A 17,272-nucleotide genomic window follows, 5' to 3' on the forward strand; every position below is an offset into this window, starting at 1 on the left:
CCAGACATGTGACCGTAAGCATGTCTCCACCTGGAAAGAATCCCATACATATAATGTGATAAATCCAAATAATGGAAGGTTAAATACCACTTATTTTGTATACTGTTATGCTAAATTAATTTTTATATTCAAGTCAGACAGAGGTCGGAAATAACTGAAATCAGGTCTGGGTTGGGATCCTACCACATGTCCCCTGGGGGAAAGCAAAAAGAGAAAGAGGCAAGTATAGCAATTCTATGTACCTGTCCTAAGCAGATGTGTGTGATTTGTAAGACATCAACACATTTAGCTCAAAAATAAATAGTGGAGAGAGACTATAGATTGAAGATAGGATCTGGTATTAGGACACTATCATATTGTATTGCATGAAAAAAATCATTTTGCACGACTTTCACCAATATATTTCTATATAATGATACTGCCTTTGCTATAAGACATCTTTTAAAAATATCCTAGATCAGAGTCCCTAATATGAAACCAAGTTATAAAAGCAAATGTAAGAAAGTATCATTACAAACAGATTTTTTAAAATGGTACACATTCAAGGTAGTATTTTCTCCATTGCCATCCCATTAAACTAATATGTCTTTTGGTCTTGGTAGAATTTTGAAATTCATTAGCATTTTATTTGTGACATATTAAAAATTATTCAGATGGCCAGGCTAGATTATTCATATGGTCATAACTGTATTGTCCTGAAAGACAACAGCGTATATATACCACTGAAAAGAACTTTATAACTATTGAGGATATTTTAAGTAAAAACAATCTTCAATAAATCAATTGGCAGTGAACTGCAAATGGTAATTGCACAAGTAATAATTTTAATGCATTACATCATGAATTGGCCACACAAATCACCAGCAAGAACAAAAGAATGTAAAATACTTTCCTGGTCTTATCTTTACAATGTTAGTTACCAGTAGCTGCAGTTTTAGCTGAGACATAAATAAACAATTACACTGAGACACTGTCAGACAATCGGGTCTTGGAAGATGGGACTTAGGAGTTGTTTTCAGGTAAGAACAAGATAAAGTTAGTCAGCCCCCAATGTCTAGACTTTTAGCAAGAAGAAAAAGTTAAGTCTAGAATTTAAATAAAAATCTCTATTTACTAAATCGTTGTTTTGTAACATATCCAAATACATTCAGATAAATTAAAAAAAAAAATTCCCAAAAGAGTTGACAATTACTTGAAATATAGAAGCATCTTAATAAAACGAACAAACTAAATTCTTCAATGCTCTTCAATTAGTACGACTTTTCCAGTTCAAGTTCATGTTAGCAGTTCCTCTTGGAGCCTGACAGTGATGTGGAACCACATGTCACCGCTCCCTTCAGACTGGAAACATGTGCAACTCTTCTTAAGGCTTACGCTTAATGCTCTCCATATCAGAAAATGAAAGGCATGAAAATAGATTTAGATTTTAGGGTGGATTAAATCATTTATTTTTATCCAAAATATTTAATTAATACATCTATCATTTATTTGTTTGTACTTTGTCATATGCCAGAATGCAGTATTATTTAAACTAGGCCCGATTTCTCTTTTCTTCAAAAATGCTTACTGTTCTATTATCTGGCATTTTGACAACACACGCACACTTAAAAATAAGCTGATTTTATAAATGTATAATTTTGGTTTTCTTTCTCAATGAGCCTGCATAACTATTGCTGCTCTACCTCTTTTAAAATCTTTAAAGAATATGCCATACAATCTTGCTTAATCTGTGATAATACTATTGATAAATAGGTAAGGAGAAGATGGCTTTCTTGGGCAGTTACGAGGAGGGGAATATAAGACACTGCATACATTAGAAGGGTCACCATAACGGGATTCAGCGTGCACGCCATGTTTTCATCATGTTATCGGAAGGGTTTGCAGGTACAGAGTAGCAGTAGCTGAAGAGTACATTATAGAGATTATGTAGTATGCCTGCTCTTCATTGAGTCCTAAAATACTATGCTGAATATACATACATTTATCTATCTAGCTCATGTTTGGAGCAGAGACGTTACAGGATCATGCTGCCATTCAAAAGTAAGGTGCTGTATTTTATGACAATTAAGTGGCATCCAAAGTGCAACATATTGCTATGACAATGCCAAGTTTTCACAGATCAGCAATTATGAATTGCATTGGTCACAATGAAATGGTATTGTATCTCATACAAATGGAAATGTTTTCTCATAAATATATAGACCAATATATAACATTGAAGAACAAGAAACAGAAAGGAAATAATGCTCTTGCATAGAGGTCAATGCGTTTGGCTGCTGTTGGAATGACAGGCTTGGCAGGAGGAGGCTTCTTGTTGTTCTTAGCCTGGGATTTCCCAAGTCCATTGTTGACTTCAATGGGTTTTCCATAGCAGTCATAATTGGATAATTCAAAATCTCTTGGCAAGCTTCCAACAATGCTGAAGTCATTGGATCTCAGGTCAGACTTAGAAGTACAAACTTTTTTGCATCGGGTCTCACCAACCTAAGCATATAAATGAAATATGGTGTAATAGAATTTTTAGAATTATAAACATATATCTCTTCAAAAAGATATTTTTAAATCGAGTTTAAAAATTAGCAGGAACAAAAGTCAACTGATGAATCCACTGGATTAATTAAACATTTAAAATTATTAAACATTTCATAGGCTCTGATATTTTGCCCAAATAACAAGGATCATACCATCAAATGTATTTTTTTATTATTTTATACTTATAAATAAATAAAGCATGAAGCTACATCAATTTAGGTTACTATCGGGGTTGTAAGACTTTTCTCAGTTTAAATACTAAAATGTAAGAATTTTTCCTTGATCCACTATGAGGTATGTGCACAGACAATTAACTCTAAGTGTTAATTCAGAACCTTCATCTTTGCTTTCCTGTCTCTGAACGGAATTGCTGATTAATAAACGGTGGGGCACTAAGACTGTCAGCCTCTAAATCATAGCCACAAAATGTCCAGATGACTTAAATATCTGATCACATCAGTAAGAATGCACAGCTAATTTGTTAAGCATTGAGGATCAAGGCACAGCTAAATTGTTAAGCAGCCAGTTGTTCTGGGACTGGGTTGTAAGCCCATGATGTGTGACAAGGCAGCACCAAGAGAAGAAAGCCTCTCCAGTCCTTAGCAACCATGATGGCTAGGCTAGCCAGACCCTTAGCAGTGTGTAGACATGCCCTCAGGGCCAGCCATCCAGCCTGGAAGTCTTGCTGACAGCTATCAGAAGCTGCCTCACTCAGTAGGAAGATGAGAGTCACTGACCAACAGCATGGCTCTTCACGTCTCAGAGCCAAATAAAGTCCTGCAAGCCCCATAAGTCCCTTGGCTTCTCACTAAAGCTGATCCAATATTAATCAATAGGGATGCATACATTCCAGAAATCTCCCGATTCAGTGATGAGCATCACAGTGAAGCTGTGATTATAAGCTCAGGGGAAAGCTTTCAAAATTCTAAGATATTATATTACCCTAGGTAGTCTTTCACATGTTTTATATGTTTTCTGAAAATAATTTCAAGATTATGTTGGTCTTGGTTCTTTCTCATTTATAAAGAGCAAGTGCCAGCCCCACCATTTATTTCACCATGTCTCTTTCCTGGAACAGAAAAGGATGGGCGGTTCACTTTCATGGTTTACTCGCCTTACCTGCAAAGTGCTGATATGAACAGGAGTCCCCGTGCCATTCACGGTACTCTTCTTGGCTGCATTCCCACCTTTTCCATCTGCCTGCTCAGCCTTGGCAATTCTGGCCTTTTCGGCTTCAACCCTTTTGGGATTGTTCAACATCACCTGGACAACAGCATACTCCACCAAGGAAGCAAAGCCGAAGAGCAGACATGCGATGAGCCACACATCCAAGGCCTTCACATAAGACACTTTGGGAAGCTCGGCTGCAAGGGTGGTGCACTCTGAGGCCAAGCTGAGCACCGAGAAGATGCCTAGCAACACAAGGAGACACATTTACGCCTGTGAAATGCTCTACAACCACTGGTCATTCATTAAAATCACTCTCTTAGGACTGTCAATAGCCAGCAAGTAATCCTTAGGTGTCTTTAGAGACAGAGCCTGGAAGAAATATAGGGTACTATGTGAAGGAGTCGTTGTGGTCAGAAAATGTTTGTAAACAAGCATCAGTTTAGAAATAAGTAAATGTAAGTCAAGATTTGGAAGGACAATGTGGATCTGATTTGAGGATCAATGATGTCAGGAACCATTCAACAGTGTCTCTGGGGGAATGGCAGAACTCTCTGACTGGACTCCTTGTTTGATTTCTCAGTTTTTTTTTTTAAAGACAGATTTTATTTGTATGAGAAATTGGTGCCCATGAAGAAGACTAGAGCACATAAATTTTGATACGTTTTTTGGTTCTTGGTTGTCCTTGTTGTTTCGTTAACAATATAATGTCTAAAAGATAAAGTACAGAGTGTTTCTGTTTATTACAGAAAGAAAGTCTCAGAAAAGGAATACTAAAGGCATGCTACAGGTGAAATCAACAATGCAACATTGCATAGAAACACACATGCAATCAAGATAAGATAACTAAGTGTATGTAATATATAACAATGAAAGCAAGCATAGAACAAGAAATATGGATTGCTGCAGTTGCATCTCTTCCTCATCTCTTTTGTCAAACTCCCTCCTCTCCCTCTCTCTACCATCAGGAGGGATGTAGTGAAATACAATTTTCTTTAACTAAGAAACCTCCAGTGATATCCACAAAGAGATGCTCATCTTCACTGGGCACATAGAGTCCCCCTATTGGTTGTATTTTTTTTTTTTGCTTAGATCATCAACACCTTTTGGAATAATGACTTCATTGGTATTGAATTTACTATTTCAGGCAAAGTATTTGTGAGCTGTACCTTTAGTAGTCAGCATAGGTTTCAATATTTTTTAACCTCTAAGTAGAATATTGACAAACAAGTCTAGGATAGTCTAGAATATTATCAAATATTGCCCTAGGTGACAGTCAGTAGTCCCCATGAGCTCTCCTAACTGTTCTCCCCGTTTCTACCTTTCTCTCATCCATCAGTCCACAATAAATTCGGCAGTGATTAAAGTTATAAATAATCAAAATTGGAGTCTGATCATAAAAGCTTCTTGTCTGACTTGGTAAGAACCTTAACAACAGAGTGCATAAGAGGTGTCCAAGGGTTCAGATCTCACTATTACTGGTGAACAAGACTCAAGTCCACATTTTACTCTCTCCTAGATAACATGAATTGCTTTCATTTCTTCCCTTGCTTTAGACAGAATTATTCTTCTGGAGACTTTTTCCTGACAAGCATGTGTTCTCCCTCATATCGCTACCTTATGTATTATATATCATACTTATTTGGTATCTGTTTCTTTTCAAGAGACATAAACACATTAAAGCTGACACGTTTTAATCTGTCTTATGAACAATCGTTACTCATGTTTATGACTAAATTGACACCTTCTTGATTAATACCAACAAATAGTCACTACAGAACAAATATATGTTGTAAAATTTAAATGTCCAAAGAATACTGTTAGCAGTATAACAATATATAGTTAGTAACTGCAGTGCATATATATATTACATATGAAAATGTAATACTTATATTCTAAATGTACATATATTGTACATATTACAATATTACATAAACATAACATTTAGGCTATACATATATTTACATATGTATGTGAAACAGAGAACATGCACAGGCATGCATATATAGCTATGTGTGTGTATAAAACTCAGTACTTCAGTCATTCCCTTAAATAATTTCTGAATGAGTTACACTCAAAAGCTTTTTGAAAGAAGAACAAAACTAAGATTAGCAGGCCATCACTTGCTGGGAGGCCATGTATACCAGAGTTTTTCCTATGGTGAGGTCTTGGTGAGATTCTGAAAACACACAAAATGAGAAATTCCCAAACATTCCAAGTCAAACTCTTTTTTTTTTTTTGATCCATAGACAGTTTTTTTTTTAATTTATTTATTTATTAAAGATTTCTGTCTCTTTCCCGCCACCGCCTCCCATTTCCCTCCCCCTCCCCCAATTAAGTCTCCCCCCCAGCCCGAAAAGCAATCAGGGTTCCCTGTCCTGTGGGAAGTCCAAGGAACCCCCACCTCCATCCAGGTCTAGTAAGTTGAGCATCCAAACTGCCTAGGCTCCCACAAAGCCAGTGCGTGCAGTAGGATCAGAAACCCATTGCCATTGTTCTTGAGTTCTCAGTAGTCCTCATTGTCCGCTATGTTCAGAGAGTCCGGTTTTATCCCAGGCTTTTCCAGACCCAGGCCAGCTGGCCTTGGTGAGTTAATTTTTGACATTTACCTACTATTTACCTACTTTCTTTGTAGAAAGAGTTCTTGCTTATTTTCTCATGAATCAGTGTTCATGAAGGAGAGGCAAAGGTTACTGGGGATGGAGCCCAAGACTTCACATATGCATGGCACATTCTTTACCAGGGAGCTTTATCGCAGGCTGATGCAAATACTTATGAATCATTAAACAAACACAACTTTCAAATGGCTGCACAACGGTCTTTCTTTGTCAACAGTCTTAGAAATAGTAAATTGTAGGATATGAGCATTAAAAGGAAAGAGAACGGCACTACATAGTGATTTTTTTTTTTTAGGAATAGATCATACTATGACACTCAAATGCCATTTAAAGATGAAAATATGTTCGGAGAAATGTATCAAGTTACCTTGTCATTGTGGGAACATCAGAGTGTACTTACACAAATTTATATGGGAAAGCCGGCTATACATGTAGGCTATGTGGTATGCACCATCATGCACGCAGCCATTACTGATGAAATATCAAGTAAGTATGATTCCATCGCCTCTGTGTCTGAGATGCATATTATTTACAATAATTTCCAACAAAGTGATTATTTGTCTTTAACTTTGGCATTACTGAAAATTTTATATTTTAGTGGTGCATGACTACATCCAGTCAATAAGTACTTACTGGAAAAAAATAGAATAAATCAACTCCTGCACAATTCTCAGAATAGGAAAAGAAAAACTTAATTACCAACTGCAAAAACATTGAGAAAATATAGATCAGTGTGCATCCAATCCTGAAGGATGCCTCCCTCCAAATAACAGGCAATCATCACTGAACAGGAGTTGGTAATGCACTCAGCATAGAAGAGCACAGTTTAGTATGCCTCTGACCATAAGAGCTTCCAATGTCAGAGTTTTCATACTTTTAAATATTTGTATGTATTTATAGAAGTCTTAAGAATAGGACCCAACTCCAAAAAAATATTCATTTATATTTCATTTACATGCACACCTTAAATGCAAAGCCTGAGGTTAGTTTTATATGTTTTGAATACACGGTGTTTTTATTGTGCTCTCCCAGGAAGCAAACGTGTGTAATTTTCTACTTGTTGCATTTGGAACATTTGGAGCCTCACATTTTCAGCATGGGGTCCTCAACCAGCCATGGTGACAGAGAAGCAGGGAGGCTTACCCAGGGGTACCCTGGCAGCACTAGCATCAGGGTTGATCCAGAAGGAGAGCCAGGATAGGACCACAATCAGCAGGGTTGGTGCGTAAACACCCATCATGTAGAACCCAACCTGTCTTCGCAGGGTGAAGATGACCTCCACGCAAGTGTAGTAGCCTGTCAATCAGAGAAGTGGCAGGTGGGAGGGTCATAGCTACACAGAATCAAAAGTCAGAAGGATCTGCAAGGCACAGGACACTTCTACCTCCGAAAATTTGGCCAAGTAAACACTGCAAAGCATTTTCCTTTCATTGATGACATTTCATAAAAAGGGTGGTGGGGTATGCTTTCCCTGACCTCCACCGCCTCACTGTGATACCTAGGAGCAGAGCTCACATGCTGCTCTGTGGCTGATGTAGCACTACAGAGGTGTGAGAGCCTGCAACCCTTCAACTTTTCCTCTGAAGTAACATTAGCACAGAAGAGTAACCAGTGAGACATGAGCCCCGACTCAAAGCAGCAGGCTAATTCTAAGAGGAAACCCTCTTGGACCGAGTCTTGTTCAGCCATGTGAACCCTTCCTCTGGAGAAAGGATGCCTATCTCCAAGAGCTCCCAAGTATGGTTAACCCTGAAAACTTTGGGTAAACATTCACTCAGGCCATAGGGACAGCAAGCTTCCTGTGATGGCCCCATGGCTGTGAAAATGCAAGACAGGTGGGATGTGCCTCTTCACCCCTTTCCCTCCTGCACCCCAAGCTCACAAATTTCTACCTGGGAAAGGACATTCGTTTTCTTCATGCTAGGAAAAATGCAGAAACTGCTATAGAATATCATTCTAGAGCTTCCAAACACCAAGGAGCTCCAAAATTCATTCATGAGTCCTGGCAGTCTGCCCTGACGATGGCTTTTATTGTCTTGAGGGGGAGATGGAGAGGAAGAGAGGGAAAAGGAGAGGGAGAGAGAGAGGCTACAGGAATATTCTTACAATATTCCAAAAGAAAACATAGTTTCATGTAAGGAATTGTTTTTCAAATATTTTGGTCCTTTTGGTAAATAGTTTATATAAAATGCTTACTTTTTAAATGGCTTAATTGTTTAGAGCAAGAAGTTCTATATAGACCAGGCTAAGCTCAAACTTGTGATCCTTCTGCCTGAGTGTTCTGGAATTACAAGCATGCACCTCCACACCCAGTGAAAATAATTTATTTAGATAAAAACTGGCATCTGCCATTTAATAAAAGTAAGGTTGTGTATAGCAACAAAGGTTAAAGGACCTTTAGTTGTATTTAGTTGACACTGTGCATACTTGCTTTAAAACATCGAAACAAATAAACAATCCATAAATGAAACGAGCTAGAAGGATAATGCCATGTCCCACTGCCTTGTAGTTAAAGAATCATATCTACCCAGTCAGTCTAATCGGAAAAAACAAAAATGTTTCACACGCTAACATAACATATTTGGCAGGATTTCCATAAACACAATCTTAAGTCTTAACTAAAAAGGATATTCACATAAGTTACGTGGGAATGCTGTTCTGCTCACATTATGAATTAAACCCAATGCCATCTCAGGGAGATTAGGACGGTGGCAACATCAATGTGGAACACAAACAATTAGCTGGTAGAAACGGGAGCAAATGCTAACCAACACATCAGCAACGAGATGGGCACTCTTTCATTTACCGACTGCACATGAAATGAAGAGTAACACATGTATGGTCTACATACTCCATTAGCATATATACTACACAGTAGTGTATAGTCACCGAAAAGTAATATAACTTAAATGAAAATTTACATTCTGCCTCACAGTATTTAAAAATTGCCTGACTAGATGCCGTATGTCGTGTGTTTTAAGCTCCACCATGTCCTTTCATAAACGCGCTCACTAGGGGACTTCACGAGCTGCCTATGTATCCAGCAGGAAAAGGCATGTTGGGTATTACAGTGATTTGCTTCGTAAACTTTTATGAGAAACATTTCTTGATCCTGTTTGATCTTTCTCTAGTCTGTTATATTTATGAGAGGCAGGTGGGCAGTTAATTGATATAAATGTGCATTTGGAAATTTCAATTTACTTTCTATTTCCTGTGTCATTTTCTTTCATTATTCACTTCGGGCACCCGATTTAACTCGTCTCATTTTGTGTCCCCATGGTCTTCGCCTGCACTGTCTGCTAATCACGGAACAATATCATTTCAGTAAAGCAAATGCCAGGTCAAAATTTCATTACATATTAAAGTTCTGCCACTACTGTGTGTGCGTGTGTTTTATTCAAGTATGCATGTTTAGTGCCACATATATTTTGAGCTATCTAATTTTAGAAAGTTTCGTTAATATTATCCAAACAATATATTTTTTCTGATTTATATAAATATCGATACAAAATCTGATAAATACTTTGGTAAATGCCCAAAGTATGTTAGCTATAAACTTATGCTGTCTTCTGTAGATGATAGGATTGTTAGTTTGTATTCATGATTAATAAAAGAAATAAAACCTCTCGGAGAACTTCACAGGACCTCTATAGCAATTCTCTATATCAATCATTCTCAACCTGTGGGTTGTGAACCCTTTGGGAGTCTAATGACCCTTTCACACGAGTCACCTAAGACTATCAGAAAACAGAGATATAATTATATTATAATTCATAGCAATAGCAACATTGCAGTTATGGAGTAGCAATCAAAATAATTTTATGGCAGAGGGTCACCAACACATGAGAAGTTGTATTAAAAGTTTGAAGCATTAGGAAGGTTGAGAACCACTGGTCTAAACTGTTTCTTTGCAGAATATGCCTTTATTTCCTTCTAAGAAATAAAAAAAAATCGATTATTTTATATTTAAGTCCAGGAACTTTTACTATTGTATTTATGATGTTCTTATATTTGACTTTAAGTCTACCCATAAAAGTATATAATCTTATCAATATACTTGATACTGAACAACAGATGTACTCAACAACAACCAGAAATTAAATTATGTTTACCACCTAATTTCCTAGTCTTGCATGTATTTATTATAGGACTGTATATATGCAGTTTGTTAATTCACTCTGATTTTTATTTTTCCCTTTGATGATATCAAATAGTGGACTTTTGCATATTATAAATGCTTCTAAAATCATAAACTCAGCTTCCATCTAGTTCTGGATACCTTTGCTATGACTTCCTTTTCAATACAGAATTACAAGCAGCTTACAAGTTGACATGATCATTGCCAATAATGCCACAATTAAGTTTCTGTATTGTTTAATTTTATATTGTGAAGTGAAATGTACGAATACTGCCGAACCTGTTCAGTGACCTACAGCTGATAATGCCACTGCCAAGGCTGAGTGCTATATATTCCGAGAGTGGAGGATTGACTATTGTAGTTTCTCCAAAAGTTTATTGTACTTTAATGACTGAGGTTGGTTTGTTTTGCTTTTTAAAATTAGTTATTGCATGACCTGGACAAATAACACTACCCAGGGAATATTCACAGCTGTTGAAGTATCTCACACTCTTACTGCCTCCCATGTACACCAAGGTCAATGATTTTAGAACTAACAAGACAGGAAAACTGCCACATAAATAAAACTGACCACCAGACAACAGATGAACACAGACAGATTATACTGTACTATAGCAACTGTTTAGTGTCAAAGGCAAGCTTTCGAAACTTGTCAACATCTATGAAAACCATTTCCTGGACGAGTCTGTTTCATTACTATATTCATTACCATATTTCATTGCTATAATGAAATATTGACAACTTCTCACCAACAGAATTACATGGAGAAAACGCAATCGATTCCATTATTGTAAGTCATCTTATGTGAATGTCGTTGTGGAAAAGGTTTTAGCGTGCGGTTAGGAGAATACATTTCTTACAATTAGCTTATTTTTATCATTGCTCCTCTTTCTGTTCCTTAGTCTATATTAAAGCTAAAACAAAACATTGAAACCTGCATTACTTTTAATTCCTAAAATATCACTTACCAGTGCCTTTATAGTATTTCGTACAGTTGCCATATTCGATATCTTCTTTTTTAATATCAAATTGAGGTAAAGCAATTTTTTCCAATTGCACAGGATCTCCCGACTGCCAGATAAATCTCAAATCATCGGTTGTATAACCAACTATAATAAATACATGAACATGTTTGATTGAAATATACTTATCAATACTTTCTTGTTATTTTAATAATCATATTACACATAGAAAATATGGGAAAGCCTGGCATGCTGTTATGGAATTGTAATTTAAAGTTCATAGCACTTGACTCTATGGTCATGCACAAAATATCAGCTTAACAATAACATGTCATCGTTATAAAAAATATAAGGTTGAATAATCATCAAAATCAGATATAATCCAAGGTCACCAAGTATAGAAAATCTCTTCTCTGATCAGCATTCACAACTGTTATCAATGAGAGATAAAAAATTTGCTGCTTCTGCCTAAGTCCATTTTCAATCATTAACTATGTGCCTAAAGTTATTTTTCTTTTAAACTTTGTTTTTGATTTTACTGATTTTTCTGTGAATTTCACATCATACATTCTGATCCCACTTTTCTCCCTAGCATCCACCCTCTGCCCTTGCAACCTCATCCCTAGCATCCACCCTCTGCCCTTGCAACCTCATCCCTAGCATCCACCCTCTGGCCCTTGTAACATCTCCCAAAAACAAAACAAAATTTAAAAGAAAAACCAAAAACAATAAAACAAAGCTAAAGTTTTAAAACAGGTATGATTTAAAATAAATAACTACAATGTTCCTTGAAAGAACTGCACCATGACAAAAAAGCAGTAAGACTGTACCCAAGCGAACATCATAATAGCTTCATTAAAGTAACCAGGAGTCCAGGGCCTGGATCTAGGATATGTGTCAACAACTCAGGACTACATCCTAGATTAACCTACCATTGGATCTCAAAGACCATCAGTTTCTGAAATCCTACACAGTGTATCAAATGAGAACATTGAGTAAATATGTATTAAATATACTCTGGTTTGTATGTATATATGGTACTGAAACTTTGCATAGACTTACAAAACATAATCTGACTATTAGAAAAGAAGAAATATTGTTAAAAGTTAGGATTTATTTTAGTCTATTAAAAAAATTACTAAACATATACTCATACAAACATACAAGTATATTTTATAAAGTTATTATTCATAGAAATAGCTTAATCTTTAAGCATCCATGCTAAAGATTCTTTATAATATTAATATATTCATTTTTCAAGGTTTCTGATTTATTATTTTATAAAGACATTTATCATAGAAAATTAATTAATATATTTACAGAAAATTACAGTTAAAACATTTAGTATGTCTTTTATATACTATAAAATACAATCATAGGAACATAAGACATGCAATTTATAAAACATAATTTTTCTTCACTTCCCTAAGAAAGGCACTTGGTTAGGTTTAAGTGTATTTCAATGGTCTCTTTTATGACAAAAATACTAACATCAGAGAAATTATGTTGTTAGAAGATCATAATTTGTGTATATTCTCTGCATTACTAATCTAACTAAGTCTAGTCTTTAGAATAAGAAGTACACTGACCAATGTCAACTCGCTAAAAAGCCAGCAACAGAAAGATTTCTCATCTCCAAGATTACCATAGTTAGTATGGTATTAACATGACCAAAAGCATTATGGTTTCCACAGTTATAGATACTAACTAATAGAATATATCATCTAGATATAAGGATTTATGGCCTTATTTACATACAGCTCTCAAGTTGCATCTTGCAGCGTTGTGTATCCATGGGAAACAGAGTTAAATCCAGAGGGCATGACAGAGTAATAGACAACCTGAGGGAAGAGGCAGAGAAATTGGAATCATTGAATATGCGTTTATGTGGCACACTGATTTGACAAAAGGAAATATAAGCACACAGGAATTAAATATAAAAGGGTACCTCATGCTCACAAGGACGTCTCCGTCACGAAAAATAAACAGAAGGATGTTTTCTTGGGTTACATCATGAAAATTGGCACTTTTTTCATTCGCAAAGAATAAGTCAGGCTTCCACAGACACTTGTACATTGTGGGATCTACGGTCAGCGCATCGGAACCCCTGAAGTCACTAGGGAGCTTGAGCCTGGGGTCATTCCATTTCTGTCTCAGGAAAATGTTCACTCTGTAGTCCTGGAGGGGAGAAAGCATGTTGCATGCTTATATCTATATAGCTGCGTAAAATTAAAACAAATGCATGTATGTGTATGTTTATAGCTCTTCTCAACAACAAAAGCATTTTTACTGTTACCAGCTAACAAACAATTCCACTTGGCCAGGTGATAGCATTGTCTAAAGATGAGAACTTCTAAAATCCCAGTAATTCTTTCCCTGCTCTCAAAGTAGGGGAAAACTAAGAATAGATAAGAAGCAGAGGAAAAACATTTCTATTTGTCTTTTGTTAAGTAGAAAAGTAAGTAATAAAATAGCAAATGTAAGTAAGTGCATACAAACATACAATAACTCTACATATTCCATTGTTCCTTGATACTTACTAGTAATGATTTCCAAGACTTCATGTGGATTTCAGATTCTCTATATGAAATGGCTTAGAATTTGCATATGGCCTATGCAATCCTATATACATTTAAACCATTAGTTGTAACAGTGAAGAGCTGTTATAAATTATGGCTTATGGAAAAGTGAAAAGAACATTAAGTAACTACTTACTAAAACAGCTGGGACAACTCCAAACGTCCAGGAGACACAATGCTTCTAACAAAACTTTGTAGATATCGACTCCCCACACTCATTCATGACTTCCTCTTCACGACTAAGACACCTCATGCTAAGATAATTTCCTATAAAATTTTGGCCATTGTACTTTACCGAAGCACAGGATGGGATTCAACTTGAAATCATACTAAGCACACAAAAACATTTCATCTCAATTTGTTGGCCATCCCTGACATGATCTGCCCAAATCACTGACATTCTAAAGTTCTATATTCAAAGATGATTTTAATCACCTTCTTCAAGTGCTGTGCCTTGCTAAGGGACACCATCACATCAATATATATTTAAGCTCATAAACTTAAATATGCATTCCTTGTCTTATAGATAATGCCTTCTTAACCAGGGTCAATACAAGAAACACTGCAGTCCCGTCTTCAGTCTATGACACTGCTAGGAAACTCTCCCAGATGGAGTCGTCATTACGTAGAGATTTATTTTTTAATTGGTATACCACGACCACATCCTTTTCTAGTTAGTTCCTATGCGGAAAGCAAATTTAGTGAAGCACACTACAAAAATATACACCTAATCATTAGAGATTTTTAAAAACCTCCTTTTGCAGGAGAGTAATGTTTAAGTGTCTCGTTCTGTTTTGCTCTTTTGTCTGGAGGCCAGGGAACTGAGAGCTCACCTCATAGCCACCTGCACTCATATCTCCTGTCTCATACCTGGCTACCATTACAGTCTGGCTTCAATTGTTTTCCTCTACTTTTATTACTATTTTACACATCAAATCATTGCCAGAAGTGGGATGAATGAAGAATAGACAAAATAACATTTTAGAGTAGCATGTACTTACAGAGTCTCCCACCATCTTTTGTGTACAGCTTCAGGAACTTGCCTAGCAGGTTTTCAGAGCAGGGAAGCCCTATTTTATTTTAATATTAGATTTTCCTGTTTTAATAGGCTAGTACATATACATAAAGAGATAGCAATTCTAAAAACCCATTAGCATTCTTTACACTAAAACAATTACCTTCTGGGATATGTCTGCCAATTTGCTTGCTGCTAATTAATTTTTAGGATATTATATCAATATTTCATAATAACATTCAATATAATATCTTGGAGGGATTAAGGCAATGCTAACCTTTAATTAACTTCAGCATAATTCGCATAATTACAGAATAAGCTCTCTTTAATGTTTTGGGTTAAAGTTCAAGATTTATTATTTATTATATTGAAGTTTCCACATACAAACTGATACTTCTGGAATCCCAGTTTTATATCCTACCCGTTTACAAAGCTGTAGGGCTAATTCATGCAAAATTAACGTTTGAAAGAGCAACTACAACAGTTTTAAAAGTGTTTCTCCTTGTTATTTCTATCAGCAGACACTGGCAGAGTCCAGAGAAAATTCCCACACAGCATCAGGAATCTTGAAAAAACAAAACCCTCCTGTTAGGAAAATCAGGTATCAATCAAGGCCTGCTGTCTACAAACAACTTTTCAGAAATGACACTAATTTGGAAGCAGAAAGTAGCAAGTGACACCCAGACACTGACTGATAGAATCTCTGTGGAATAAACTGGGGACAGTTGGAGAGCAGCTAGAATATGAGGTGAAAGATGCAGATAAACACTTTCAGTATTAAAGACAGGCACAAAGCTTTGAGGAGGAGGACGGCAAGATCCTTATGGCACCTAAGCCTGCAACGAGGAGGCAGACAGCCTTCAAATGGAGACAGTTGGATGCACAGCTTAAAATGGGGAAGAGCCTCAGTAGATTCAATCCTGACTCTCAGAACCAGATAATTCCTAGAGGAGAGTGTTGAAGCCTAGTGCAAGAGGCAAATTCTCATGGCAGCCAAAGCAACAGGGAGGGAGAGGAAAAACCAAAGGAAAATGAAATAAAGACACAGAACCATCATAGACACCATCACTGAGCAGGCCTGTGCACAGACACGGATCTTGAGGTCTACACAACATCTAAGTGGCAGGAAAAATCTCTCTTCTTGATATCTGATCAGAGGAAAGGCAAGAGGAAGTTTCATAAAGACCCTTGTTGAGTCCACAGTTGGGTGGCTGTAGGAGAAAAGGTCCCTCTCCTCCCTGCTTGGCCCACTCTGAGGACCCAGGGACTACTCTGAGAGTGACCAGCAAAATGTATTTATCTTAAATAGAAATGAAACTGAGTCAGAACTGTGCAGAACTGAACCACAGAACAGAGTGTGACTCATCCCATGAGAAAAAAGAATAATGACAAGTGCTTCAATGGAAACGCATCAAAGGCGTGCAAATGGAAAGCTTGGCATAGGCCCTGGAGATTGGAAGATGATGGTAGTTATACCACACACTGCCCATGCCATGGCCTGAACTCCCTAGGTGCCGCACAACAGCACAAAGACCAATACAGAAAGAACGACACTAAGAAGCTGCTGCTCTTATTGGAAGACACCAACCCAAAAAATGCACACATAACTAAAACAAAGGCAGCATGGAAATAAGATCTGCACTTCTTCAGAGTGGCCAAACAGAGAAAAGTCTGCACTTGCTTTGGAGCCTGGCCTGGAACTAGCTCTTGTAGACCAGGCTCTGTGAGTCTCGAACTCACAGAGATTTGCCTGTCTCTGCCTCCCGAGTGCTGGGATTAAAGGCGTGTGCCACCACCGCCTGGCTCATTTGTTTAATGCTTAACGCAAAACTAGTTATTGGCATTTCAAATTCTCTACCAACTTTCTTTGAAATTGGTCATTTTTCCTTTTTAATTGCTCCATCACAATAATTATAGCGCTATCGCTTATTTTGTGATAAACCAATTTCCATCAGAAACAGAGCATGTTATCCACGAGGAATGGCTTGATTGTTTTTAAAGCGCTTGTTGACAAATAGTACCCATTGCTTGTTTTAAGTAACTCACTATTATTCATTATTTGGAAAATGGATGTTCTCCAAATTCTCAGTACCAATTAACACTCAAATTAAACTGTTTCTCTAAGGCAATAAAAGACGTCACAATGAGACACTAAAGCCAGTTATGTTTCATTAATGATATTTTAGTAGTAGGGCTATTTATCTTTATTTCAGAAAATTTATTAGGCAAACTCTTTTTTTGTGATTCACTTTTACCTGGTT

At 36.7% G+C, this 17,272-nt stretch overlaps 1 protein-coding gene across 1 annotated transcript in view; it reads right to left on the reverse strand.

The window, feature by feature from the left end:
- Nucleotides 1-804: 804 nt before the first annotated feature.
- Glrb (glycine receptor beta) overlaps nucleotides 805-17,272 on the reverse strand; it is a 57,272-nt gene continuing 40,804 nt past the window's right edge. The window contains exons 5-10 of the mRNA XM_075950489.1: nucleotides 13,366-13,595; nucleotides 13,176-13,258; nucleotides 11,424-11,564; nucleotides 7,461-7,613; nucleotides 3,652-3,944; nucleotides 805-2,484 (exon numbers count right to left, since the gene is read on the reverse strand). Of these exons, the coding sequence (XP_075806604.1) occupies nucleotides 2,188-2,484; nucleotides 3,652-3,944; nucleotides 7,461-7,613; nucleotides 11,424-11,564; nucleotides 13,176-13,258; nucleotides 13,366-13,595 (1,197 nt within the window). The 3' untranslated portion in view covers nucleotides 805-2,187. The remainder of the gene's footprint in view (nucleotides 2,485-3,651; nucleotides 3,945-7,460; nucleotides 7,614-11,423; nucleotides 11,565-13,175; nucleotides 13,259-13,365; nucleotides 13,596-17,272) is intronic.

This window comes from Microtus pennsylvanicus, chromosome 16 (assembly GCF_037038515.1).
Source record: "Microtus pennsylvanicus isolate mMicPen1 chromosome 16, mMicPen1.hap1, whole genome shotgun sequence".
In the NCBI taxonomy this organism is placed as follows: Eukaryota; Metazoa; Chordata; class Mammalia; order Rodentia; family Cricetidae; genus Microtus; species Microtus pennsylvanicus.